Here is a 27641-nt window from a genome sequence, read left to right as displayed (position 1 = left end):
TTTCATAATACATACATTCAGTGAACTTTTTGAAGGTTCTTCCTCATATGCACAGAATTTAGAATTTTCTGCAGCAAAAGAAACATTTTTTTCATCAACTTTTTGAAGTAGACTCGTAGAATTGCTGAGTTGAAGAGTGCATACATTCTACATGCTGATGGGCAAACACCCTCAAAGAATGTCTGACAGAAACAAATGCTCCATGCCTGTTGATGCTCCCTTGTCGTCTGATATTTAAAAATAGACTTTTTTGGTTAGTGAGAAACTGAACAATTTGGGATGCTTTGGCCTTTTTCCTGCTCTTTAATCGGTTGTCACTGCATTGTGGATGTGGTTTGTCCCCTCAGGTTCATCCCAGAGTGACCGTGTTGGGTCGGTGGGAGGCAGCTGTATCTCATGGCTATACTGATGCTGTCTCCTGGGGGTGGGGCAGGTCTTGGGGACTGGACTAGTTCCTGTAAGAATGGGTAGTGGTCAGTGACCCAGCACCTGCCTGCTGCCCTCTCACATACCTGTTTCTGCCAGCCCACGTCAGGTGCTCAGCAGGACCCTGCACTTCCAGATCAGAGGGGCTCAATAGACCCAGTGCAGGTGTTTTTGTTAGAGCAACAAAAGCAGATTTAAAGCCAGTTGGCCCTGTGCACTTTGCTGGGCAGCCTGTGGAGGAGCAGCGTGGCTGAGGCCGCAGTGCCAGCGTGTCTGCGGTGGACTTCCTGCACAGCCTTGGGTCAGCAGTTTCTCTGAGGTGACCTGGCCAGCGGAGGGACAGCCCCTATAGCAGGGGCTGTTGGGAGGATTTACTGAAGAACCAAAAGCCTGCACAGTGGAAACTGCTGGGTGGTTCTTACTGGCTTTTTTTCATATTAATGATTTGTAATCCTTTATGAAGGCTGTGAAACGCTTGTTGTGTTGTAAATAGTTTGCACCAATTTGTCATTTCTCTTCGCTTCATTTATAGTGTCTTGTAACTAGTAATTTCTTTCCCTTTTTTTGTGTCGAATGTATGAAGTCAGCTGTGACTGCTTGTCTTCAGCCCTCCTTTTACTCAGTTTTCCTCCAACTTCCACACCCTAGGCAAAGCCTTGTTACATGTACACATTTTTAAATGCTGTCTCAGCACATTTGTAAAATCAGATTGTCCAGAAATATAAATGGAATCATGCCACATAGAGTGAGTTATAAGAATTACATAGTTATTTACAAGATATTATCTATCTATCTTTCTGTAACTAGGCCTAATTTTTCTTAATGTCTACACAGTATTCCGGTGGTTTCCTAATGAGCCCTTTGGAGACATGTGGGTTGATTCCAGGTCTTCTTACTACAAACAGTGTCAAAACATACATCCTTTGGAGTCTTTGCAAAAGTGATTATATACAAACAAATTGGGCCAGGCACAATAGCCTAGTGGCTAAATCCTCTTCTTGCATCCGCCAGGATCCCATATGGGTGCTGGCTCATGTCCCGGCTGCTCAACTTCCCATCCAGCTCCCTGCTTGTGCTCTGGGAAAGCCTTGGGACCCTGTACCTGCGTGGGAGACCCAGAAGAAACTCTTGGCTCCTGGTTTCAGATTGACTCAGCTCCAGCCATTCCAACAGATGGAAGATGTTTCTCTCTGTCTTTCCTTCTCTCTGTGTATCTGTCTTTCCAATTTAAAAAAAAATCATTAAAAATGAATATATATACATAGCTATCATCTGAAAGTAAATTCTCTGACTGGCATTATTATACCAAAAGGTATATGAATTTTAATTATTCAGAAATTTCTCCCAACAGAAGTCTTGTAGAAATGTTCAGAATTAAGGTAGTTAATTCATAAGCCTGACATTTAAATATTTTTTTAAAGTTCCTTTTTAAAAAGATAGTTAAATCAGTGATGTTTCCCTTTGAGTTTCTGGACTTTGGACATCACACCACAAAAAAAAAAAAAAAAAAGCTTTCTTGCATCCAAAATTGTAAAGAAAAATTGTCCCGTGTTTTTTCATACTAATTTTTCATTGTTGGCTTGATAGGAATTGCTTGTCTGTGGAACACAGAGAGAATTTATCTCGACTCATACTTTCAACAGAATTCTAACATTGTTTTTCCCCAGGTAGATGGCCAGTGTCCCAGAACTATTTATTGACTGACATACCGTTTTCTCATTAAAATGCCAACTGTGTTGTAAGTTCACTTCCCCAAATGCCCACAGTAGCCAGGGATGGGCCAGGCCAAAGCCAGGAGCCTGAGATTCCATCCGGTTCTTCCACAGGGACAGAAGGACTTGGCACGTGGGCCGTCTTCAGCTGCCTCCTGGACGCAGTAACAGGCAGCCGCGTTGGAAGCAGAGTGGCCGGGATAGAAATAGGCCTCGCAAAGGGGATTCCGTGTTGCAGGGGGCGGCCTGACCCACCTCACCCACAGGCGGCTCCCTTCCCCTCACACAGGCATGGCCGTCACCCGATCTCGCACATTAAGTTTTTCAGATAAATGTGGTTCCAGGCTGATTTTCTTTTTTTCTTTTTCTGCAGAGAATACTTTTTATGTTGTAAGGCTTTGGGTTTTTTGGGTTTTTGTTGTTGTTGTTGTTGTTTGTTTTTTGCCTTTTCTGGTATTTTGCCATTACCCTTAGAATTGTGGATCTGTAGATTGGAGCTTCTGTTCAGACTGTGTCATTTCCTTCTGTATGCTAATTCTAATTTTACCTGTCTCCATCCACTTCTTCACACTCTCCTGGAATTCCTCACTTGACAGACAGTAAACTTTGCTCTTCACACCTCTCTGTCTTTGGGCTTCATGTGGGTTCACCTCCTGATACACGTTTGGGCCTCTCAGCAGAGTCTGTTCTGCCATTGACGCCTCCTCTGCCAGTAGGTTCTCCGCTCATCCTGGTCGTAACTGCCCAGATCACCCTAGATCTCCGATTAGTCTTCTCTGCTGGCAGGTGACTCCCATGTTGTCCAAGTGCTGACTCCCTAGAAAATCAAATCAGACCTTGCCCAAGTTCTCCCTCCTTCCTAGATTAACTCACTGGGGTTGTCTACTTGCCTTACTGAGCCTAGTTCCTATCTTGGCTGCTGCTGAGTCTCTGTAGGTGGCTGATGAGCTGTAATGGCATATTCATGTACTTTAGTAAACTCAGGAAAGAACTTAGATGCCTGCGATAGGAGGAGGGGAGTGATTTTTAATCCCATACCTGACAGGCCTCACCTGAGCCAGTGCAAGTGGCTGCTGTGAAGGGAGACACTTTGGCAGGTGGGGCCACTGCACCTTCCGAGTCTTGGAAAGCCGCCTCCATGACACAGGTCCCTCTGACTGAGTTCCCTCCACTTCCCTGGGCCCCGGTCACTCGGTAGTGACCCTGAGGTGACTGAGATATTTGAATGTGACTCGTGCACCTGGAGCTGGCTGCTGCACCTCCCCTTCCACCCTTCATTCTTCCCTGCACTGCACCCCACATGCCCTCCCCGACTAGTGTGGCTGCTGCAGGTCTCCCAGGCCCAACTGTGTGGAGATCCCTTGTTCACCACACACACCCCATCCATCACAGGGCCCAATCCCAGAGTGAGGCAGAAATGAATCCAGGAATGCTGGTGCGGGGGTAACCCCCTCTCATGTCTTTCAGTTGGCAGAGGCTGGGGGAGCACCTGCCTGAGACACCTCCCTCCGCAGTAACTCCCGTTCCCTGCCCCGGCTGCAGCCCTCTGCAGACCCTCAGAAGTAAAGCAGCTGCTGCTCGCTGGACAGGTGGACTTCCCTCCTGACCTTTCCCGCTCCTTGGAATGTGGGCCAAATGTCACTCAGCAGCACTGGCTTTCTTGAGATCACTGCTGGGTGCTCTTTCTGGTCCTACCTAGGAAGTAGGCTGTGAGAACCGCCTGGCATGAGATTGTGAGCTGCATGTGGAGGGTCAGCATTCTGGGCAGCAGAGGGTTTGCAGTCTACTGTCCACACTGAATGCTGGTAGCCCATGTGATGCCCGATGCCGGGCTCCTTCACTGCTGCTACCTTCCCACAATGTGGATCACCCTGCAGGGTGCCCGTTGTGCTTGGAGTCAAACCCACATCCTACCACATCCAAACCACAGCCTACAAGGCATTGTCTCTGTCTCTGCCACTCTGCGTGTTGTTCCTTGCGTTCACTGTGTGGGGAACCCCTCTTTCACAGCCAGCCTCCCTCTGTACCGTGCCCCCGCCCCACCTGTGAAAACCCTGTCTGGTCTTCCCCTAGCCACGGCCGCCTTCCACACCTCCTTGCACCCACCACCCAAGCAGAACATGTGTTTTGCGGTGGCAGCGACTTTCTCTCTCCTGGTAGCTGCCTGCACAGCACCAGAAGCGGTACTGCCACCAGCAGGAAGGCGGCCACCTGTGGGAACGAGTCCTTACCACCGCCCTGTGTGGCCAGCCTGGCAGCCTTGAGTCCATTGGTGAATGAGAGCCAGAAAGGTCAAATAAATGATCCCAGCGTGCAGAGCTAGTGTCGCTGGCTCAGCCCTCTGGCTGCAGTGAGCTCCTGCCGGCTGAGTCGAGGTTCTTCCCTCTGATGATTTTACAGCTATGATTTGTGAATCAAAAGGAACTTGTCCTATGTGTCCTTCATAGCTCATTAAAAATCTCTCTCTCAGATGCCAAGTGCAAAGTCTGAACAGGATGTAGCATGTGTAATCAGGAGTGTGTGACCCCAGCATAGCAACCACACTGTAGCCCATCTAGTCTGGGTCTCCTGTGATTATGAAGGGAAAAGGCGAGTCAGGAATGCAAAGGATTATTTCCACTAGCAGGGATGAGGGAGCCTGCTCTGGGAGAAATGAGGGCAGAAGTGTCCCTTTCCAGGGTGAAGTTTTGTCTGAGGGACCAGCGGGGGAGAAGCAGCTGAGGCCGATGCTCTCCTCAGGCAGCTGCAAGCGCTGTGGACATCTCACCTACGGTCCCTCCAGCTGGTATCAGTGTGCCCTCTTGTGGGACTATTATGCCACTGCAGCCCCTTACCAGCCTCAGCAGTGTCACCCTGTAATTTCCCCCTCTGTCCCTGTCGGCCTTTCTAAGCTCAAAAGGGGAGAAGTTGCATGTTTTCCCAGCATTCTTTGCCAGGGGTTGTAATCTGCAACTGGAGACTCAGCAGGTGGAGGATGGGCATGTCACTGGGAGATCTGCTTGGAGACTAGCACCCAAGTCCCAAGTCTCGCACATGCTTGGCAGTGGAGCCACCTGCCTCCAGGGGCGAGTTTGCAGGGATGGTTCCTCCTTTTTTGTCATAGGAATGTCAGGGTCTCCTTGGCCTTCCAGAAAGCACAATGAACTGGATTTTTTTTTTTCTGACTTTGGTCAGCATCCCACCCATATAACTATAGAATAGCAGATGTGTCCTAGAATCACAAGCCTATGGCTGGGATTAAGAGGTTAAGAGTTGAAGTATCCACCACACTACCTAGTACCTAGTAGGTATTTGGTACAAAGCAATGACTTGAAAATTCCATGTTCTGATAGCCCTGTTGTCTTCTGCCCGTGTCTGCCTTCCTATCCTCTCCTTACACTCACACGTGGCACATGTGTTGCATTTCTTTTGCCTTGTCTCTTGATTGCTTTCTCAGTTTCTCTGCTCTCAGTCCATGGGATTCTCTGCTGGAGTGGACTGATTGTGTCCACACTCCCCCACCGCCCGGGCAGCTCAGCCACCTGTCCCGAGTGCGAGCTCTGTCCCTGAATCTACTGACCTCCAGCATTGACAAGTCACTGCCCCATCTCCACGGCCAGGGGCAGGCCAGGGGAGTACGTGCTCGCACTCCGGGTTCACTCCCACAGGAGCTGCTGAAGCCTGAAGCACAGCCCGCCTTAGGAGTGATGGATGCTGGACCCAGGGGGCCACTGCGTCCATGCAACTTTGGGCCAAGATTTCAGTATCAGGGCAGCGGGTGGAGCTCTGGGTTGCAGAGGACAGGCGCGTGGACGCTGGTGTGGGCAGCCCGTGTTACAGGTGGGCCTTGTGCCCCGCTGAAGATGGGACGCTCACTCACTGCCTGATGGTTTCTCTCCCCCTGCAGACGCACTCCGGCTACTTCTCCAGCCTCTACCCCCACCATCAGTTCGGCCCGTTCCCGCACCATCACCCTGTAAGTGCCCCTCCATGCAGCCCCACCCTGTGGTTGGCCCCACGCAAGCTCTGGCTCTTGGGGTTTCAGATTGCCCTGGATGCAGTGTGGCTGAGAGCTTGAGCACACCTGTCTGTTCTTGGGGCTGCCCTGTGGGACAAGCCTGCCAGCAGGTGGCAGGAAACACATGCAAGTCCACAACCAGGAGATCAGATCAGCCAGTGCTGGGCTGGACAACAAAGATCAGTAAACAGCATCAGGCAGTTGAGGTCTTGCATTCCTGCGAATCCCTGTAGCAAGGACACCTGGCAGCCTTGCTCAGGAGGGTGTTCTCTGCCTCACCGTGTCCCCAGGCAGTCACCCGTGGCCTGCCCAAGACAGGTCTGACTTCCTCGTGGGAATGCCCCACAGACTGGCCACCTACCAGTTCCCTCTAAAGGCCAGTAATTTCCGCACTCCTAGGACAGCCAGTTCCCACGGGGTGCATGACAGGTGCTGGGGGGGTGGCAGCTGGCCAGAGAACCCTTGCTGGAGCTGTGTCTTCTGTCTTGTCTGCCCTAGTACCCGGAGCAGGAGATCGTGAATCTCTTCATCCCAACCCAGGCAGTGGGTGCCATCATCGGGAAGAAGGGGGCACATATCAAGCAGCTGGCCAGGTTCGCCGGCGCCTCCATCAAGGTAAGGCCGGCCTCGGCTGCCACCACGCTTACGCCGGCCAAGCCTCATGCCCTGGATCGTCCACTCTGTTCTTCCTTTTGTTCCTTTTGGGTTCCACTAACAGTCATGGTAGAAAGAACTCTTGTGACAAAGGATCCAGCCCAGTGCCATGGCTTGACCATTGCTGCTCTTCTGCAGATGAGGCACAAAGGGAGCTGGAGTTGTCCCGAGCGGGGTTGCTGGCGGGAGCAGAAGGGCAGCTGTCAGTGCCTTCCTGCTGGCCTTGGTCCCTGCCACATCCAGAGGGAATTCTGGGAGGCAGAGGGAACTCGGGAAGGCAAGGATCGGTCCTGCAAAGCTGACTGTCCCTAGGAATGGGGCTTTGGGAGGCAGGCCTGGCTGGGAGCCTCCCTTCCCACTGCCTTCCCTGCAGGGAGAAGCTGAAAGGGGAGGGCTTTTTTGCCCTGGTGCTGCTTTAGGTCTGGCCATCAGCTCTGACTCCCAGGCAGAATGCTGAAGCTCTCTGGGAGAAAGCCACAGGCAGCCTGGGGGTCTACACGAGCATGCATCCCCCTCAGGCAGCACTGGAGGCCATGAAAAGGCAAGCGTGCTGCCAAAGACAGGGTAGAGTGCCGGCCCAGATCTCTCATTAAAACCTCTGTGCAGAGATCTGAAGGGAGCCCTGACAGGTAGGGCCTGCGAGGCAGCTGATGGCCATGGTAGGCAGCCGCACCCCACAGGCGTGCCCTGCTCAGCCTGGTCGCTGTGCAGCCTGGAGGAAGAGCCGAGAGACTGGCTCCTCCAATCCCCCGTGGTTCCCCTGAGGGAGGCAGAGACTGGGTGCAGGGCAGGGTCAGGACTTGTAGGTGCAGGGCTGGCTGGGACAGTAATGTTCCATTTACTGGGGCCCAGGTTTCATGAGCTTGCCAGGGATATTTGATTTGCAATCCAATATTTTTTTCTCCCCATAACAACCCAATGGCTCTGCCAGAGTCACTCCAGCCAGGCCTTTAGGAAAAAAAGGAGAGAATGGATCCGTGCCCTCGGGCACTCACCCCCTGGACCCACAGAAATCTTGGTCACCTGTGCCTCAGTCATCCACAGACCACACTCATGAAGGCCAGAGGGTCCCCTGAAGATCCTCTGGGAGTGCGCTTTGGATATAGTCGCAGTGAAACTGAGTCGCCAGTGCTGGGCCCCTGTAACAAGGACACCTGGCAGCTTTGCCCAAGAGGGCAAGTAATGGAACCCTGTGCAGGTGGAGGCCTTTTTTGGAGCCCAGGGCTGAGGCCCAATGGCCCAAAGGCAACAATGGTGCAGATGCCATTGGTGTCAGTGGAGGCTCCCAGGCTCCCAGGCTCCCTCCAGCCCGTCTCGGCAATGGCCACTTCCTTGAGCCTCTGGAACACTGGGACCTACACCTATAGTTTTCCTGCGCCTGCTGATAGGGATTCCATCCATGTCAGTGGCTCACCAGGCAGGCATGTGGGGCTGGGGAGAGGCACCCATGTGCCAACCTCCCTTCTCTGCTTCTGCATTAACATTTTAGATGCCTGGTATACTTTTCATCCATATATTTCCTTTAAAAGTTGGGAGAGTGTTAAGTCAGGAATTGGAGAAAAAGAAACGAAGACCTCATTAAGAACAATGCTTTCTGGATAGGTTGAGTTGTTACAAAGAAATCAGACAGCCATGACTTGAATTAGGAAACTCTGCAGCCTCAACATTTGACAAATCTGGGAGGGAGGTCCGGGGGCAGGGGGTGGTCGGCAGGGCCGGGATAGCAGCTGGCTTGTCCTCCTTCCTGCTCTGGCACTGACATTCCTATGGCTCATTTGCTATGGGTATGGCTACAGGTGTTCAACCCCAATGTCATCTGCCATTGATTGCCTGTGGGAGCGGATTAGAACCATGGTGACCATTCCTGCAAGGGCGATCTCAGTTTAATGCCTGTGTGGACCCTGCCTTCCTGCCCACTGGGCCCTAGCTGGGTTGGCAGAGCCGGTACCCTCTCCAGAACCACTGACTCCATGAATTTGGCCCAGTTGAAGGGAGGCCAGTCCTTGTGGTGCTTAGAGCAGCACCCTGCCCTGCCTACCACTGACCTGTTTCTTAGTCTTCCTGGGTGGCCAAAGACCCAAATTTCACAGAGCCTGGTATACTACAAGCCAGGGTAGAGACAGCCTGGTGTCAGAGAAAGCCATGCTCTGTTGGTATGTGCGCCCTCCACATCGACAAGAAAGAGGGGCATAAGGAGCACGAGCAAGCATTGGTATTTTCCCTCTTTCCTTGTGAACTGCAGATTGCTCCAGCAGAAGGCCCGGATGTCAGTGAAAGGATGGTGATCATCACTGGACCACCTGAAGCCCAGTTCAAGGTCAGTGCCAAGGATATCTCCACTCTGCAGGCTGTAGGCACCAAGGCGAGGCTCTTTTGGGAGACCCACACGTGTCCCTTCCTGCTACTGTTCGCTGGTCTGACTCTGCTCTGCCCTGTCTTCCTTCACTGCCCTGGACAGGTAGGTTGTCTGTGCTCACTTCAGAGGCACCACTGGCACACCACTGGTCCTCTCCCCTCTCATCTAGGCAAGGATGCCCTTCAGGCTCTGGGGCCCTGGCATGGTGACACAGCACACAGGAGGACACAGCACAGTTTGTAGAAAGTTCTTCGTGAAGGGCATTGTTTTGTTCTTGCCCTAGGAACATGATAACAAGTTTTGGGGAGGGGGGGTTAAGTTTTTTTTTTAATTGAAAAGTCAGATATACAGAGAGGAGGAGAGACAGAGAGGAAGATCATCCATCCAATGGTTTACTTCCCAAGGGGCCGCAACAGCTGAAGCTGAGCCTATCTGAAGTCAGGAACCAGGGCTTCTTCTGGGTCTCCCATGCAGGTGCAGGATCCCAAGGCTTTGGGCCGTCCTCGACTGCTTTTCCAGGCCTCAAGCAGGGAGCTGGATGGGAAGCAGGACCACCAGGATTAGAACCGGCACCCATATGAGTTCCCGGCACTTGCAAGGCGAGGACTTTAGCTGCTAGGCTACCAATGCCAGATCCAATGAGTTTTCTAAGTAAAGTCAGGAAAGGGAGGAGGGTGTTGTGATACAGTGGGATAAACTGCCTGGGACACTGACATGCTGTGTCCATGAGCCCAAGATGGAGTTCTGCATCCACCTCCCATCAAGCTTCCTACTGAGGTACTCCTTGGGAGGCAGCAGGTGCTGGTTCTAATACCTGGGTCCCTGCCATTCACATGGGAGAGCTGGATGGGGTTCTTGGCTTCATCCTAGTTCACCAATGGCTATTGTGAGTGGTGGAGGCAGGAAAACTAGTGGGTAGAAAATAAACTTTAAAAATAAAAAAGCCCACACTTATGAAAAAGCAATCCTTGCCATTAAAATGTTTAAAATTTTTTTTAAGATTTATTTTTATTATTTTTTTATTGAAAAGGCGGATATACAGAGAGGAGAGACAGAGAGGAAGATCTTCCGTCCAATGATTCACTCCCCAGAGGGCTGCAACGGCTGGAGCTGAGCCAATCCGAAGCCAGGAGCCTCTTCCAGGTCTCCCATGCGGGTGCAGGGTCCCAAGGCTTTGGGCCATCCTCGACTGCTTTCCTGGGCCACAGGCAAGGAGCTGGATGGGAAGTGGGGCTGCCGGGATAGAACCGGCGCCCATTTGGGATCCCAGGCGTGCAAGGCGAGGACCTAAACCACTGTGCCACCGCGCCGGGCCTAAAATGTTTAAAATTTAACAGAGAACATAAAATACACCTGGGGCTCGGTGCGGTGACCTAGCAGCTAAAGTCCTCGCCTTGCACACGCCAGGATCCCATCTCTGCACTAGTTCTAATCCCAGCAGCCCTGTTTCCCATCTAGCTCCCTGCTTGTGGCCTGGGAGGGCAGTCAAGGACAGCCCAAAGCCTTGGGACCCTGCACCCGTGTGGGAGACCGGAGGAGGCTCCTGGCTTCAAATAGGCGCAGCACCAGCCGTTGCGCTCACTTGGGGAGTGAATCATTGGACGGAAGATCTTCCTCTCTGTCTCTCCTCCTCTCTGTGTATCTGACTTTCCAATAACAGAATAAAATAAATCTTAAAAAAAAAAAATACACATGGAGCTATTCAAGAACAGTAACCTATTTACAAATTGATAAAAAAAAAAATAGTTATTATCCATCCAGCAAATGAGGAAGCATGACCCACTTTGCCTGCTGAAGCACGGGGGGGCGGTATCCTAGAAGACGTGCTGAGAGGCAGAGGGGGCACAGAAGATACCTGCACTCGGGGTGATGAGCCTGTGGACAGGCCAGGTCTGGGGAATAGGGAAGGAAGGCACTGGAAATGACGCAGGGGCCAGTCTTGGGGTGGCATGGAAATGACTCACACAGATAGTGACCGTGGCCACATGGACACTCAGCTATAGACTGAATCACCTCATCTGTCCTCGGTTCAGCCAGCCAGCCACTCCTGGCTGTACTGGCTCTGGAATCACCATCAGCCAGCAAGATGAGGCTTAGTCACTCTGTCACCACCACCTCACCTCCATGACCTCCACTGAGCCTGGGTGATGCTCAGCTACACACTTCTAGGTGCAAGAGAAAGTGGACATAGATGTGTGGCCCAGCCGCCTTGCCGATCTGGTAGGACTGGAGCAGTGTGCCCAGTCTGGGCACAGAGGAGACAGGCTGCAGCTTCCTGTGTCTGGCCCTAGTGGATTTGGGTAGGGGGCTGCCAGCAGCCAGCACCCTCTGGTTCCCTTGGCATTACTGGCAGCCTAGCCTGGCACCCAACCAAGTGTCACAGCCCTGTCTGCTCCTCTAGGCCCAGGGGCGGATCTTTGGGAAGCTGAAGGAAGAGAATTTCTTTAACCCCAAGGAAGAGGTGAAGCTGGAAGCCCACATCCGCGTGCCCTCTTCCACAGCTGGCCGGGTGATCGGCAAAGGTGGCAAAACCGTAAGTGTGCGTGCTTCCCGCCCACGTCGCGCCCCTCAGGCTGCCTTGGCTTTGTCCCGGCCAGCGAATGGTCAGGGTGTTCAGCTGACGAACCAAAGGCTCTTTTGGCCTCTGAGCTCTGTGAGGCAGGAGAATGCCAGCAGCACTGTGGGGGCCCCATGCTGAGCCCAGGCCCCCAAAGCCTCGCCCTGTGTCCAGCAATCCCCATCTTGGCTCCACAGCAGTGGCTGAAGGCCTCTGCTCCATAAAGACACGGAAGCCGCCTCCTGCCTCCTTCCTGCCTGCACACAGCAGCCAGTGGCGGTGCCAAGGAGGTCGGGCAGACATGGAGCTTCACGCCCCACTGCTTGCAGGCCTAATGTCCCACACACTATCCTGAAGGATGCCCCAGGACCCTGACTCAGCCCTGTCTGTGAGCTGGCTCCTGACCCCTCTGTCTGCAGTAGTGGGGTTCGGGGGGGGGGGAGAAACACAGTCTGCTTCCCACCATTCCCAGGGAACCTCAGAGTACCAGAGTGTGAGCCCTGAAGCTCGTGGGAATCAGAGAGGACTTGCCCCCCCGGGTGGGATTCTGGAGTCCTGAGAGAGTAGACAATATGTGTAGGGCTTTGACATTTCCAAAGCCAAGTTCTAGACATGGTAAGTCAGCTTTAGGTGAGAGAAGAGTCTCATGGACTGTAGTCTGCTCCCTACCACCAGCACTGAGTCAGCCTCCCAGGGCACACACGCCGAGTCTAGGCAGCAGCGAACACACAGACCATGAGGGCCTCCTGTCCCCAGCCCTCCCATGTCCTTGATTATTCTAGAGACTGCCTCCTGCCACAGGACCAGAGGCTGGGCATTCCACCACCACCTTGTGGGAGAGAAGCATGGGCTGGAGGCTTCCAGGAGGTGGTGGCCAGGAGCAGCATCAGCATGACATGGAGGAGGCTGCTGGTCAGCTAGGAGGAGGGGCAGGCTCGCAGGCCCCCAGAGCGCTCGTCCAGGGCAGTGGCTGGGGTCCCAGGGTCGCTGAGAGCCTGTGCGCAGACAGGAGACGCCCCTCCGCCGAGCCAGGGAATCCAGGCTCCAAGGTCGACCCCTGTCATCAGACCTCCCAGGGCACAGACCTAGAAGGTCCCATGTGGCCAGAGCCCACTGTCCCTTCTGTCTTTGCAGGTGAATGAACTGCAGAACTTAACCAGCGCAGAAGTCATCGTGCCTCGTGACCAAACACCAGATGAGAATGAGGAAGTGATTGTCAGAATTATCGGGCATTTCTTTGCTAGCCAGGTACCTGAGCAGTGAGGGCCCCGTCCCTGGTGCTCCGTCAAGCAGCCACAGCCTGCACAATCCTCCCTTCCCGACACTCCACTGGAGCCTTTCCCAGCTTGGCACAAGGACTGTCCACAGAGCGGTGGCAGGGTATGCCACATCTCCCTGGACTGTGTCCCGGTGTGCCAGCAGAGCTGAGACAGGGTTCAGACTGCCTGGGCCCCCCGAGCTGTCCCAGGGCAGCTTCCCTCAGCATCCCAAGGCCCCCTCCCGACCTTTCTCAGAGGCCCTCACCTGGAGGCTGCAGCGTTGCCTGGCAACCAGGCCCTCACTGTGCTGGTTCGCTGTGTGCCACACTGGGTCCCCACTTCTGGTTCCTGTCCTCCAAGGCCCACCCCATCAGAATGCAGCCCTCAGTTTGCCTCTCGGCTGGCTCAGCCTGGTTCTCTTTGTTGCTTACATGAGAGAGCAGCCTGGTCTTGTCATAGCCCTGCACGCTCCCACGGCATGGCTCACACTTAAGGATTCTCGGCCAGGCAGCCCACCGTCCCTGCCCAGGCACCCACCTGGCCGCTGCTCGCCATGCCCAGTGCCGTCCGAGGCTCCTGCCCCTCTTCAGGCACAGGCCCTGGCCTCCAGCTGACTCTGCGCCTGCAGAAGGTGGGGCAGGGTGCTGGTAGGTCAGGTCGGGGTTCCCATGCTGGCCCCTGCCACACGTGTTAGCATTTCTGGGCCCAGTTTCTTCCTCCTCCCCAGCAGACACCTGCTCTCGTCCCTGCTGCTCTGGGAGGTGGACTATGAGCAGAGCTGGGAGATGTGGGGGACATTTCTGCATCCTGGCCTGAAACCTGCTGGAGCACGACCCCTTAACTCCTGCCAGCACCCTGGGGTGGGAAAGGGAGACTTCTACCACTTACTTCTAGGCAGAAAAGTGTGCCTCCCCCACCCCCTTCCCTCCCTCCCCCAGCCCCCAAGCATGGCACGGGGGTGGGGGGGGGGGATATATGCCCCTTTCCTCAGCCTCCTGTCCTCCCTACCCCCCAAGTCCCAGAGCGCCCCCTACTGCTTGTCCTTAGCACTGGTTCCTTTCTCCTGCCCCCTCCCCGCCCTCTCTCCCTCGCTGCAGACGGCACAGCGCAAGATCAGGGAAATTGTACAACAAGTGAAGCAGCAGGAGCAGAAGTATCCTCAGGGAGTGGCCCCACAGCGCAGCAAGTGAGGCTCCCACAGGCACCAGCAAAGCAACGGATGAATGTAGCCCTTCCAACACCTGACAGAATGAGACCAAACCCAGCCAGCCAGACCGGGAGCAAACCAAAGACCATCCTGAGGAATGAGAAGTCTGCCGAGGTGGCCGGGGCCCCGCAGAGGCCCTGCTCCCAGGGGCTGCAGCGGCGGGCCAGGAGGCTCCTCCAGGCCCCCGGCCGGCCCTGCCCGCCAGCACCTGCCCAGGGCCTCTGCGGGCTTCCCAGCCATCCACTTCACCATCCATTTGGATCTCCAAAACTCCCACGACGCTATCCCTTTTAGTTGAACTAACATAGGTGAACATGTTCAAAGCAAAGCAGATTTGACAGCCTTTTCTTTTTTCGGGGAACACTGTCTCTACAATCTGTACATATTAGAAGGGGGAAGATATTAAGATGTGGCCTGTGGGTTCACAGGGTGCCTGCAGCGTTAATATATTTTAGAAATAATATATCAAGTAACTCAACTAACTCCAATTTTTAATCATTTTTTTTTTCTTCTTAAAGAGAAAGCAGGCTTTTCTAGACTTAAAGTCTTTCTTTGGGAGGTTGAATGGAGTAGTAAGGAACTTGGAGGCCACACGAAATTCACCTGGGGAGGAATCTCCCCGAGGACACTCCCAGCAGTCCTGGACCACCTGTGTGTGTCAACAGAAGGGATACCGTCACTTTGAAGAGGAAACTCTTCATCCCTGTCTAGCTCACACACCATTTCTCTTTGCTTCACAGGTTTTAAACTGGTTTTTTGCATACCGCTCTATAATTCTGTCTCTCTCTGTTTCTCTCTCCCGCTCCCCTCCACCTGCCCCTCTTTTCCATCCCCATTCTGTTGAATGCCCTCACCCCTCTGTCTCAGACCCCTGTCCCTATGCACCCCCACCCCCAGGCAAAGCAGTGCTCTGAGTATCACATCACACAAAAGGAACAAAAGCGAGACACACAAACCAGCCTCGACTTACACTTGGTCACTCAAAAGAACAAGAGTCAGTGGTACTTGTCCTAGCATTTTGGAAGAGGAAAAACAGGAACCCACCAAACAAAGAAAAATTCCACAAAGAAAGAATGTATTTTTGTCTTTTTACATTTTGGTGTATAAGCCATCAATATTCAGAAAAATTTTTCTTTTAAAAAAAATGTGGAAAAAAATAGCAATTTACATAAGGTTGTTGGCCCAGGGCGTTAAATTTACAGATTTTTTTAAACTAGAAACACACACACAAAAAAAGCTACCTCAGGTGTTTTTACCTCAGCACCTTGCTCTTGTGTTTCCCTTAGAGATTTTGTAAAACTGATAGTTGGAGCATTTTTTTATTTTTTTAATAAAAATGAGTTGGAAAAAAATAAGATACAACTGCCAGCCTGGAGAGGGTGACAGTCCAAGTGTACAACCGCTGTTCTGAATTGTCTTCCGCTAGCCAAGAACCTCGATGGCCTTCTTTTGGACAAACCTTGAAAATGTTTATTTAAAAAAAATGACTAAGAAAAACAGAGAGAGAAAATATTGGAGATGTCCAGAATTCCAATAGGGTACGCGCCATTAGGGCTTTTTGCGCTAAAGGATGAACATGACTGGTTTATGTGAACAAGCCATTATACCACCAGACTGCAATGCCAGTTTCCTCTACTGCAAACAGTGTTCTGTGACAAAAAAGGAAAAAAAAAATATATCCAGCTAACAAGATCCTGGCTTCATGGTGTCTTTTTTTTTTTTTCTTTTTACAAAGCGTTGCCTTATCCAAAGGCATTGGCCGATCCCAGCTAATAGCAACATGGGGAGCCGGGGCAGCACCGGGCAGCTCCTCTCTGCGGAAGGTCTCGGGAAGAAACCAAGCTTCGTTAGTGGTTTCCAAAGCACAGTCCTGGACCAGCAGTGTCAGGATCACGTGGGAACTGGATGGAAATGCAAAATCTTGTGGAAGTGATCATTCTGGGGCTGAGGGCCAGTATGTTTTTCAGCCAGCCCCCAGGGCACCCTTGTGTACACAAAGGGTTAAAGCCCCAGAACCCTGACTGCCTGTGTTAAGCCAGGGAAGAGGTGAAGGCCACTTCAGGAAGTTCTTGGAAACATGAGTTACAAATTTATTTGGCTACAATTCTTTTTTAAATCAAACAACTTTTCATAATGCGTATTTTCTATGAACTTTGAGTCCTCTCCAAAACCAGCTACGTTTTCAGTATTCCAGACCGCCAGTGGCCTGGCAGGGCAGGTGCTGTCCTTCACACCTCCTCCACGAACGCACTGTGGAAAGTCTGTTGCCTGTATAAGCTGATGCGGCAGACTGATGGGGTCTTCCACAGATGGTGCCCAACAATCTTGGTAACCTTGATCTAATACTTGGATGAGGTGGTCAGTTGGGCATCTTGGGGGACTGTTCAGGTGAAGATTTTCACTCTGCTAGTGAGCAAGAGAGCTGGGGCCAGGGGCAGACCAGGCAGGACAGGACCTACACGACCTGTCGGCCTGCACGTGAGCTGGGTTGGGGGAGAACCAGGCTGGGCTAACCAACTGTACCCACTGGTGCATGCATGAACCAGAGTAAGTGCAGATTGGTTGTGCTTTGCAGCAGCACGAGCTGGCCAATGCCCGGACTGCAGGCAGGTCCCATCATCCGGACTGCAGAACCACCAGGTAAGTGGAAGATCTGGGCCTGGGAATGATTCCAGTAGAGAAGCAATGAGCACCTCTGCTGGGCTGCAGTTCCTACTTGTGAGCTGAACATAGGCCTGGCTAGAAGGGTGGTGGCACCTGCTGGCATGTTATGTTGGATAGTGGGATTGGTTGGATTGTCCTAGCTTCAGTGTCCACTGACATGTACAAGAGTTGAATGGGATGTGGGACAGACTGGATCAGTCTGCCACACATACTGGCAAGCATAAGAACCAGGGATGGGGGTAGGCCTGGTGAGGGCTATTTGGGGCCGCTCCAACTAGGCTGCAGTTCCCACTGGTGTACGTCAGGGCTGAGCTGTATCACCCAGACTGGCTTACACAAGAGGTGGGGCTGGAGACAGAACTAACCTAGCAATTACAACTACCAGTGTATGTAAGCTGATGTGGGTGACAGACTGAGCTGGACCCAGTACTGACAAGCTCACACAAATCAGGTCTGGCATCACTTCAAATGAGATTTCTTTGGGGATACCCCCAACTGAACCACTGGACTCAGAACTCCAACCATGAGAAGAAACAGAGAACCTGAGGTCTAACCGTGGAGTGCAGGTGTCAGAGCTGGGTCTCCTCCATGGCTTAGGTGGAGCAGTGGATGGATACACACACCAGGGGAACTGCAGCCTAAGCGGAGTTGATTAGGCTATTGCACTGGGCCCTAATTTTAATTTTAAAAATGTACTAATTCAAAGGACTCTGACGTTGCTTTTCTGGCACTTTCCTACATGTATTTCCACTGGCGTCTCACGCAAAGGGCTTAATGTTCAAGTTTTGAGAAACACCAGGTTCACACAACTCATGCTCCTCCTCCATCACACTGGGCTGGGGAACCTTTCGTTTTATAATCTACAGAGCAACAACAGAACATGTAGGAAACGTAAACGCTGATGTTTTCAGCAAGGGTCAGAAAGGCACAAGCCTGTCTCCCTAGATTTAGATACATGAACCTCACACAGCCTTACAGTTCTCTTTTGATGATGGGAGGGGCGTGTCACAAGCTTTATAGCTTTAAAATAATTTGGATCTTGCTGTCAGATTCATCAGAGCAGTTTTACAGCCCGTGGATACTGATCCATTAATGGATGGAAACAAATTGTAAGTACAATATTCTTTTCAAAACATTGTTCATGAGCTGTGTCCATCTAAAATCACAGGATATGTGTGTGTGTGTGTATTTATCCAGTTGTCACAACATCAAATACACCTATTTCCATGAGTTGTAATCAAAGCAACTGGAAGGCCACTGAATTAAAGATATTTTATTGGCAAATAGATAAAAAATAGATAAAACCAACACCTACTCCAATACACTCAAACCTCATCCTTAGATATATATTAGGTAAATTAAAAGAAAAAAATATCAAAGCAATACAGCCTGCTAGACCCTCAACTCACAAATAAGTACCAAAAGTTTGGTAGGATATCAGGTGCCTAAAAGTTATTCTCAAAGAAACTGTCACAGAGAAATTATTTCCAATTAGTTCACAATTTAAATAATGTAGCCTCACTACAGTACTAAGGTTATGACAAAGTTTCTCTAGATTGCTTCCTTATCTGCTTCTGAGGTTCTGTGCCCAGGACGCACTCTTCCGGCGCCCACACCTTGGTCCCAGCACCAAGCAGCTCTTTCCCAGTGCAGGCAAATACCCATCAGTGGACATGGTATTTCCTCATTTACACTTGGGATTGCAGAGAAGGAAAAAAGATGAGCTGTCCTAAGAGCCTTAAGTAACTGAGGTAGACTCTGGGGCTCCCAAGAACACCTCCTTTCATGCCCGTGCTCTGCTTCTCTCCCACCCTATCAGGCTCTGGTACAAACTCAAGCAATGAGAAACTTGCCAACAGTGTCATTTTTTTGAGCCTTCATCAAGTTAAAACTAGGGACTACTTACAGTAATTTACTGTACCTTTATCAGGCCCCAGACTGCTGCAGTTGGGGGGAGGGGGGAGGGAATGAGAGTCAATGTGATATAGTTGGTTAAGCTACTGCCTGTGTTGCCAGCATTTCATGGGGGTACAGAGTGGTGGTCCAGCTGCTACACTCCCAATTCAGCTCCATATTTCTGGCCCAGAAAAAGCCCCTGCTCTCTAAATGGGAAACCCAAAAGCCCGTGGCTCCAGGATGGCTTACCCGTGGCCATTGCAGCATCTGGGGAGTAAATCAACAGACAAAAGATCTTTCTCTCCTTCTGTAACTCTGATATCTAAATAAATCAATGTTGAAAAGAAAAAAAATCACTAGCTCTCCTGCTGCTAAAAATCAGCTGCCATTGTGTTTTGTTTTTAAAACTTAGTAAGAGAGGCAGATCAGATTTACAGAGAAAAGGAGAGATAGGAAATATCTTCCATCTGCTGGTTCACTCCCCAAGTGGCTGCAATGGCTGGAGTCAAGCCGGTCCAAAGCTGGGAATGAGGAGCTTTTTCCAGGGCTCCCACAAGGGCACAGGGTCCCAAAGTTTTGGGCCATCCTCAACTGTTTTCCCAGGGTACAAGCAGGGAGCTGGATGGGAATTGGAGCAACCAGAACATGAACTGGTGATCCGGTGGTTCTAGGATGAGGATTCAGCCATTATCAATCACCAGATCCCTCAGGGCCTACACAAAGCCCAGGCTTCGATTCAAGAACTCTTGGCAAAGCTCAGTGGCACTTTCTAGTTTACCACTCTGCTCTGACCATGTTTGTTCTGTTATGGGAAAGCACTGGAAGTGCCCCCGAGTCCACTTCAATGAAAAACTCCATGAAAAATGTGCTTCACGAGCCCATCACCCGTTACATGAACCCCCAGCAGCCTTCACTCAGGTGCCATAGAGGCAGTCATTCTTAGCAAGACTACCCAGCATGGCACAAGGTACTGAATTCTCAGAGTAACAAGTAACCAAGGTACTGAATTCTCAGAGTAACATTGCTGCCCAATGGGAACCAGCTAAAACAATGCTGTCACCAAGTCTCTCACCTTCCTCCTCCTTTGGTTATGCCAGTTCCCAGTACTCACTGGCACAGCTCTGGGAACTCCAAGAAAAGGAACAGGCCTGCAGAGATGGCCTTCGGTGTCTCCTAGGCTTGAAGGAGATTTAGCACAACAACTCTCCCTTTCACCATCCTCCACCTACCTGGCCTTTAGCAGGGCCAGCAGGCAGGCACAGCAGTGTCCGTCCACATCACAGCCCACCCTCGCCCCCTCCCCCCACTCCTATACCAACATCTTTTGAAGGCTTAGGGAGCAGCAGCTGTAACAGCTCCACTCAGCACGCCTCTGGGACCAGCACCCTCCAGAGTGCAGACCTGCAGAGGCACAGCCAAAACACGCCCCATTCTTCCAGTTCTACCTCTCGCCTTCATGTGCCAAAATAAGTTTGGGAGGTCCAAATAAGGAAAGGATTAGAAATCATTTCAGAATATACTTTTCAGGTTCTGCCAGACAACCTTTTATTACATTGAAAAGCATCACTAGGCACTAGATCTTGCAAAATATGTTCTGACTCTAAACTTTCTGAAATTGAAAATGTATAACCACATCTGTGAGGTTTTCAAACAAAAGTTCAATACAAACTTTCATATGCAAAATAGATTATTGTATAACTGGCAACCTCAGAGCCAAGTACTAAAATGTTTTCCACAAATTTTAGTGGCAATAGAGTGGGAAGATGCTAATCTTAATGTGTACAAAATTTAATTTTGACCTAAAATATAGTAGGCAAAAAAATTCTGAGGAAAGACAGGTTTAAATTGAATAGTATCTTTCTAAATTAGTAGCTTATGCCAGACTTGACAATTCTGAGGTTTCTACTCTAACCAGTTCTGGGACGAAAAGGAAGATTTAGGGTATACAGTTATTTCAAATCCAGTTTCAAGAGCAAGTCAAGTCATCCCATTTCCAGAATCGGCAGTCTTTAAGACGACCATCCCACTTCTGAAGACGCGTAGATGGCCAGAGGCCCCTGGCTGCAGTCTCGCTTTTCCATGACCCTGTGCCAATGCTGTGGTGTCGGACTTCCTCTAAAATGCTATCAGAGTCCCATACCATAGCTTTTAAATTTCTCCTGGCATTTTCAAGTCTCAAGAAAAATAAAAATACACAACCAAACAAACAACCCCCCCCCCCAAGATCTCCAGCTTCAAGCTGGCAGCTAGTACTCCAGGTTAGAGGACGTAATGACCACTTCCTGCGTCCACACTGAGTCCCCTCCTAGTCTCCAGCAGGGAGTGGCAGCTTGATTAACATTCTTTTCAGAAATAAATAGTTTAACAAGTAATTTAGAATTAACTGTAAAAGAGCAGTGGAAAATAGCCACTGCCCATTATGCTTTCAAATGAGTGAGCAAATGAATACACGTGAACAGACACACAGAATGAAACAATTCATAGAATAAATCCTGCATTTCCCACATTCATAGGGAAATAAATGCTTTATAAAAATGTATGTATTAGCGTTTGTTCTTGTGTGGGTTGTGTAGTCCAGGGCTCTGAGAGCAGGCACGGCCCTCGGCACCCCAAATCAGGACTGTGTGCAGAGGGGGGCCTTCACGCTCTGACAGCCCAGTACCTGTGAGGGAACGACAAAGTGATGCAGGGACCTTGAACCCACAATGCATGAGGTATATGGAAACGTCCATGAAAGACCATCAGCAGCGACGGGGACCAGGGGGGCATCTCACAGCAGCTGCTGATGGAGGATTTCCCACACCATCTTCTTCCGGAAGAGAGGCATCTGGTGCTGCAAAGAATCCCACAGGCACATGTTACACAGGAACGTGCGCAAGGACAGCCCGGGGAGATGTGGGCTTCCTGTGCGCCTTCGCATTTCACATCACGGCTTCTGAAGCCATATTCAGGGTTTATAATACTTATAATTACAAGTACCATAACAAGCAATTTCACATGTTAGGGAAAATCAAAGCAGGGTGCAGAATTACACAATATAATAACAATAACTTCACAAAACATACAACAAAACCAGCAACGTCCAAGGAGTGGCACAATAGGCAGTTTTTCAACGTAGATGCATTTTCAAAACATTCTGAAATAATCTTTTATGTAAGCAAAACAAAAATTTCAAGAAATTAAATCTAAAAATCTGTTGTAAATGTCCATTGCCAATTCTGTTGAAAGAGCAACTTCTATTGAAATCCCTTGCCATTATGTGCAAATAATCAATCAATTTATTGCAATTTAGCAACATCAAATAGTTTCTTAAAATATGTTATCACTTTGATAATCACTACACTGACCAATTTTCAAAGCAGTAACACACAAGACAATACCAAAATTATCTAATTTAACTACTTACTTTCTGAGGAAATCAGATATTTACAACCTTGAAGTACAACTGCTGTATCACTGAAATTAATCGGATAAACCAGTTTCCTATTAACCAGTAATTTCCTCGGGATGAGGGACAACAAAAATTCTTAATACATGATTCTTAAAAATCTCTGAAATAGTTCCAAACAGTCAATAAAAATTTGCATGTTTACTTAGTAAAACTGCTGAAACTATCCAAAAAGTGACTATTTAAACTCAACTCGCCTTCATGCACCCTGGGAACCCTGGATAGCTTATGGTGCGCAAGAGCTCGGAACAGAGTCCTGCCGCTCAGTAAGTCCAGGCTGTACGGCAGTTACAGCTACCAGAGGTCTGCTTCAAAGTATTTTTAATAGAGATTCCAATTCACAATGGAAGCCTGAGCAACCACTGTTATGGACATAAATTCTCAAGAGCCCCAAAATAAGTAAGCTTTCTCTCAAATGTAGAGCAATGCGAGAACCCACGCGTAACCAGAACACAGCTCTACCTTAGCCCTGCAGCTTCAGGGCTCCCCGAGTCTGGCTCTTCCCCTATGGTTCGTTAAGTGATCACATATTCACTCTTAGCTAAACGTGTAAATACATGAGCCAGTGAGCCAGAGTTCAGAGACAGGCAAGCTGTCAAAAGACTAAGATAAACTCAAGGGCAAGTGCAGAAACAAGCCCTAACCTGGGGCCCAGTGCTGTGGCCTAGAGGCTAAAGTCTTCTCCTTGAATGCGCTGGGATCTCATATGGGCGCCTGATCTAATCCCAGAAGCTCCACTTCCCATCCAGCTCCCTGCTTGTGGCCTGGGAAAGCAGTCGAGGACGGCCCAAGGCTTTGGGAACCTGCACCTGCATGGGAGACCCGGAAGAGGTTCCTGGTTCCCAACTTCAGATCAGCACAGCACCAGCCGTTGCACTCACTTGGGAAGTGAATCATCGGAGGGAACATCTTCCTCTCTGTCTCTCCTCTTCTCTGTATATCTGACTTTGTAATAAAAATAAATAAATCTTAAAAAAAAAAAAAAACAACCCTAAGCTGACAACAGGGCTATGGCCAAGTGTGAGTACTGAGAGCTTAATGTGTACCAGGCACTTTCACAAGTGCTTTACATTTATCTTAGTAACAAGTAAGGAGATGAGGAGTCTTCACTTACCTGAGTAAATGTGATAGGTTTATCCCTAGAAATATAATCTGCATATTTACAAGTAAACATTCCACAATCACTTCCATTCAACTGTTGAGGAATCTCCTAAAATTGCAAAGAGAGGAAGGTATGAAATATCACCTAATTCAAATTTACTGGACTTTGCAAGAATTGCTGTGGATAAGGAACATTATAAAGGTAGAGAGTAAATCTGCCATTAAACAAACACAAGTAACCTTAACTCTGTGTGCGTAAAAACCCAACCATAACATAACATGAGGAAACTGACCCTACAGAAAACATTTTATTGATCGAAAGAGAAAAGCAAAATGTAGAATTCCATCTCTCAAATCTCACTCCACGCAGTTTAAAGGCAGATTATCAGGAGTGGGACTACTACTCTGCATAATTAAATATGGGACAATCAGAAATATGCTTCAACCACAACTAGCCTGCTTCAATACAGCACAGACCTCAATATGGGATGCAGGTAGCCCCAAAGCAGCCATGAGGACTTAAAAAGAGATACATTTTCAAACCTTCAAAGAAATTCAAATCTGGTGAGACACAAAAGTTCTTCACAATCACCATACTTGATTTTGGTGACCCATGGTCATGGCCTGGAATGCTTAAGATCTGAATAAATACCTAGATAAATCCTACACTAAAACGTTAAACTTGCATTAGCACCAACCAGGAAAAGTAACTGTTTCAGATTTACTTATTTTTTAATTTTCTAAGAGACGACCAGCACACTTTACATGTGCAGCAAGACTAAGCAAACATCTTGATAAAATTACTGGCTAAAGGCTTAGGGGTGTGTCGTCCTTATGCTGTACACTTTAAGACACTACACGACTAAGCGAGTAAGCAAAAGGAGAGGGAAAAAAAAGTCGAATAACATGATACTGTCAATCAATGCAACAAAATAATTCCAAAACAGACATCACTTACATGTGGCTTCATGCTGTAGTGGGTCCACTCTAAAAGATTCAGATCAATGTTTCTTTTGGTCTTACTTTCATCCTGTAAATACTGACTAAAAAACAACAAAGAGGCAATATATTAATGAATCCTAAATTCTGGGGAATCTACCTATAAAGATGAACAAGAACTGGGTGATGTTTAACCAGAAAGCCATTCTCAAATCCATATCCAGTACATTCTGTTTTTTTTAATATTTATTCATTTTTATTGGAAAGTCAGATACACAGAGAGGAGGAGAGACCGAGAGGAAGATCTTCCGTCCGCCGATTCACTCCCCAAGCGGCCACAACGGCTGGAGCTGAGCTAATCCAAAGCCCAAAGACAAGAACTTCTTCCAGGTCTCCCACGCAGGTGCACAGTCCCAAGGCTTTGGGATGCCCTCAACTGCTTTCCCAGGCAACAAGCAGGGAGCTGTATGGGAAGCAGGGTCACCAGGATGAGAGCTGGCACCCATATAGGATCCTGATGCATTCAACATGAGGACTTTAGCCGCTGGGCTATTGTGCATGGGCCCCCAGTATCATTCTTTACTATTTATTTATTTATTTGTGAGAGTGCATGGGAATTTCCATCTGCTGAGCTACCCCCTAAATGCTTGCCATGGGCATCAACTAGAAGCCAGGGACAAGAACTTAATCTGGATGTCTCAAGTGAGAGGTAAAAGCCCAATCACTTGCGCCATCATTGCCACCGCCTAGGGCTTATATCAGAAGGTATTTGAAGTCACAAATGGAGCTGGAGTCACAAGTGCCATTGGGTGCTAAATCCAGGATTCAGGCATCCTAACCAACACAGGAATCTTACCCATTAGTGCAAATACAAACCCCACATATCCAGTAGCTTTTTAACTATGCAGCTACTTTGTTTTATAACTTTATTGAAGTTTTTAATCCAGTTATAAAAAAATTACACATGCATTTTAAAAAATGAAGATATATAATACAACATAAAAAAAATAAGACTTTAGGGCCCAGTGCCGTGGTCTAGCGGCTAAAGTCCTTGCCTAAAAAATCTTAAAAAAAAAAAAAAAAAGGAGAATGGCCCTAGATAGGATAAGCCATTCAAAACAAAGATGGCTAGGCAGGGAAGAAGTATAAATTCAACTAACACATGGGTGGGGAGATCTGCATTTCTGTAAGCAACATAAAAATCTATAGTATAATTCCTATACAGAATTTCTAGGCACGTGACAATATAAATGTATACACATGTGCACATGTATGCATGTGCACATTTTATATACATTTAACACAGAAACATCAGAAGCATCACAAATAATTTGGTTTATCATGTTTTTCAATTTGGCCTTCAAGATAAATAACTACAGATAAAAATGGTCACTTACATGAAAACATTAAAAGAATTTTACCTACTTAGGACTAATCATAAGTTTCTTCACAAGATTCACATAACAACCTCATGTATCCTTAGAAAAGTTAAATAAAGGAACCTATATTTGCTTCGAGTGAGCAAGAGATTCAAAGTGGACTCCTCTTAGTGACCAGCTTCCTCTAGGAAATTCATGTTACCATTTTACAGAGCTAAGAATCTAGCCTTCAAAGGCTGGCTGGTATCTAGCAATTACTGCAATAGCTGCAGTTTGTTATTCATAGTCCAAAAATACCACAAAGAAAATAACAAATAAATATTTCATAGTGTTATCACTGTGGCACAGCAAGTAAAGCTGTGCTCAAATTAAACCTAATTTGGGCCTGGCAGCATGGCCTGGCACCTAAAGTCCTCGCCTTGAACGCGCTGGGATCCCATTTGGGCGCCGGTTCCGATGACTCTGCTTCCCATCCAGCTCCCTGCCTGTTGCCTGGGAAAGCAGTCGAGGGCGGCCCAAGGCTTTGGGACCCTGTACCCGTGTGGCAGACCTAGAGGAAGTTCCTGGTTGGAAAAGGTTCCTGGATCCTGGCTTCAGATCGGCACAGCACCGGCCATTGCGGTCACTTGGGGAGTGAATCATCAGATGGAAGATCTTTCTCCCTGTCTCTCCTCCTCTCTGTATATCTGACTTTCCAATAAAAATAAATAAATAAATAAATCTTGAAGAAAAAAAAATAAGCCTAATTTAACCAAAAATGACTCAGCCCAGGAGCAGTGATGCAAATAAGACAAGGAAGGACAGGCTAAGCCTGGTACCCTAAGGCAGGAGCAAAACCACACAGCTGTCTCAGAGCTGTCTGTGCTGTCAGACCCCTGAAGGAAAAGAAGATGACTGTATTTTAAATTAATTTTAAATTTAATTTTTCCCTGGGTTCCATGAGATAAATCCAGCTATCATTGGAGACATGGAGTAGATGTCAAATTTTAGAGGACTAACACTTCTCAGCCAACATTTTTTTAGGACACTTCAAATAACATTATCAATCCATGAGGGTTCATTTAAATCACAGGATTTTAACAAGATATTTTACAGTAACACGTGATGAACTTGTTTACAATGATGCTACCAAATATGATCTCAAAGGTCAGATATATGTCATACTTAGATTAAAAAAAAGGATTTAAACTAACTCTTGAATTACTTGGTAGAGAACCTTAACTGTACATTAAGACAAGACTATCATCCAATATTTCTTAGGATTCTTAATAGAGAAAAGGTCAACTAACAAGGGGGTAACGGGTCAAGCCTTTCAACCTTTACTTACAGGAGAATCTCACAGATCCTGTGGCCCTTTTGTCCCATCGAATCCAGATATTTAAGACACTTCTTCCTTAGGTCCATCACCTAAAATGGAAAACTGCATCATCCAAAAACATCTTAAATACAGTAAGAAGTAAGAATTTCATTTCCCAAATGAAAATCATCTTTTTCACGAATGGACTTCAATGATACAGTCTTTCGTGTTAAAAGTTACAATACATCACGTTATACATTTCTGTTCCTACAGAAAAGTCTAGAAACGAATTCATCAAAGTACTGGTGGACCTCTCAATGGGATTTTTCCTTCTTTATTTTTTGCTTTTATAATAAACCTGTGTAATAGGCAATGTGGTTTCTCAAAGAGCTGGGGCAGACTGCATGCCTGCCTTGGTGTCATTCACCGGTCTTTCATTCTAGAATTTACACCCCAGGTTGTCTTGCCTTTGATAAGACATACCCAGGCTTTTGATCATAATCTGAGATTTACACCCTGGGCTTCCATGATTTTTGCCTTGGGATTGAACTGAGCCATGCTCCAAGCATTCTGGGGTCTGCAGCCCATAAATACCTTGTTGAGGGACTTCCTCAGCTACCCTAATTCTGTGAGTCTAACACCCTCAGAAGACTCTCTTCACGAAGCTGCTGATGTGATCCAATGGGCAAAGACACCTCCTATGATGCCAACATTCCGTATGAGCACTAGTTCAAATCCTAGATACGGAC

At 48.6% G+C, this 27641-nt stretch overlaps 2 protein-coding genes across 5 annotated transcripts in view; one reads left to right on the top strand and one right to left on the bottom strand.

The window, feature by feature from the left end:
- The window catches only part of IGF2BP2 (insulin like growth factor 2 mRNA binding protein 2), a 169887-nt gene extending 154038 nt beyond the window's left edge, over positions 1 to 15849 (top strand). The window contains exons 11-16 of one of the 3 annotated variants that reach the window (XM_041002677.1): positions 6025 to 6093; positions 6634 to 6750; positions 9032 to 9106; positions 11547 to 11678; positions 12837 to 12950; positions 14059 to 15849. In XM_041002677.1, the coding sequence (XP_040858611.1) occupies positions 6025 to 6093; positions 6634 to 6750; positions 9032 to 9106; positions 11547 to 11678; positions 12837 to 12950; positions 14059 to 14151 (600 nt within the window). In that variant the 3' untranslated portion in view covers positions 14152 to 15849. The remainder of the gene's footprint in view (positions 1 to 6024; positions 6094 to 6633; positions 6751 to 9031; positions 9107 to 11546; positions 11679 to 12836; positions 12951 to 14058) is intronic. The other 2 variants (XM_041002679.1, XM_041002678.1) reach the window with 2 other exon arrangements.
- Positions 15850 to 20248: 4399 nt separating this feature from the next.
- The window catches only part of SENP2 (SUMO specific peptidase 2), a 46889-nt gene continuing 39496 nt past the window's right edge, over positions 20249 to 27641 (bottom strand). For both annotated transcript variants that reach the window (XM_041002657.1, XM_041002656.1), the window contains exons 14-17: positions 26923 to 27002; positions 24236 to 24320; positions 23291 to 23386; positions 20249 to 21561 (exon numbers count right to left, since the gene is read on the bottom strand). In XM_041002657.1, coding sequence (XP_040858591.1) covers positions 21499 to 21561; positions 23291 to 23386; positions 24236 to 24320; positions 26923 to 27002 — 324 coding nt within the window. In that variant the 3' untranslated portion in view covers positions 20249 to 21498. The remainder of the gene's footprint in view (positions 21562 to 23290; positions 23387 to 24235; positions 24321 to 26922; positions 27003 to 27641) is intronic.

Source organism: Ochotona curzoniae, unplaced genomic scaffold (genome assembly GCF_017591425.1).
Source record: "Ochotona curzoniae isolate NIBS_2020 unplaced genomic scaffold, NIBS_Ocur_1.0 scaffold_2587, whole genome shotgun sequence".
Classification (NCBI taxonomy): domain Eukaryota; kingdom Metazoa; phylum Chordata; class Mammalia; order Lagomorpha; family Ochotonidae; genus Ochotona; species Ochotona curzoniae.
The sequence above is the reverse complement of the archived record's forward strand: the minus strand, read 5'-3'. Positions and strand labels throughout refer to the sequence as shown.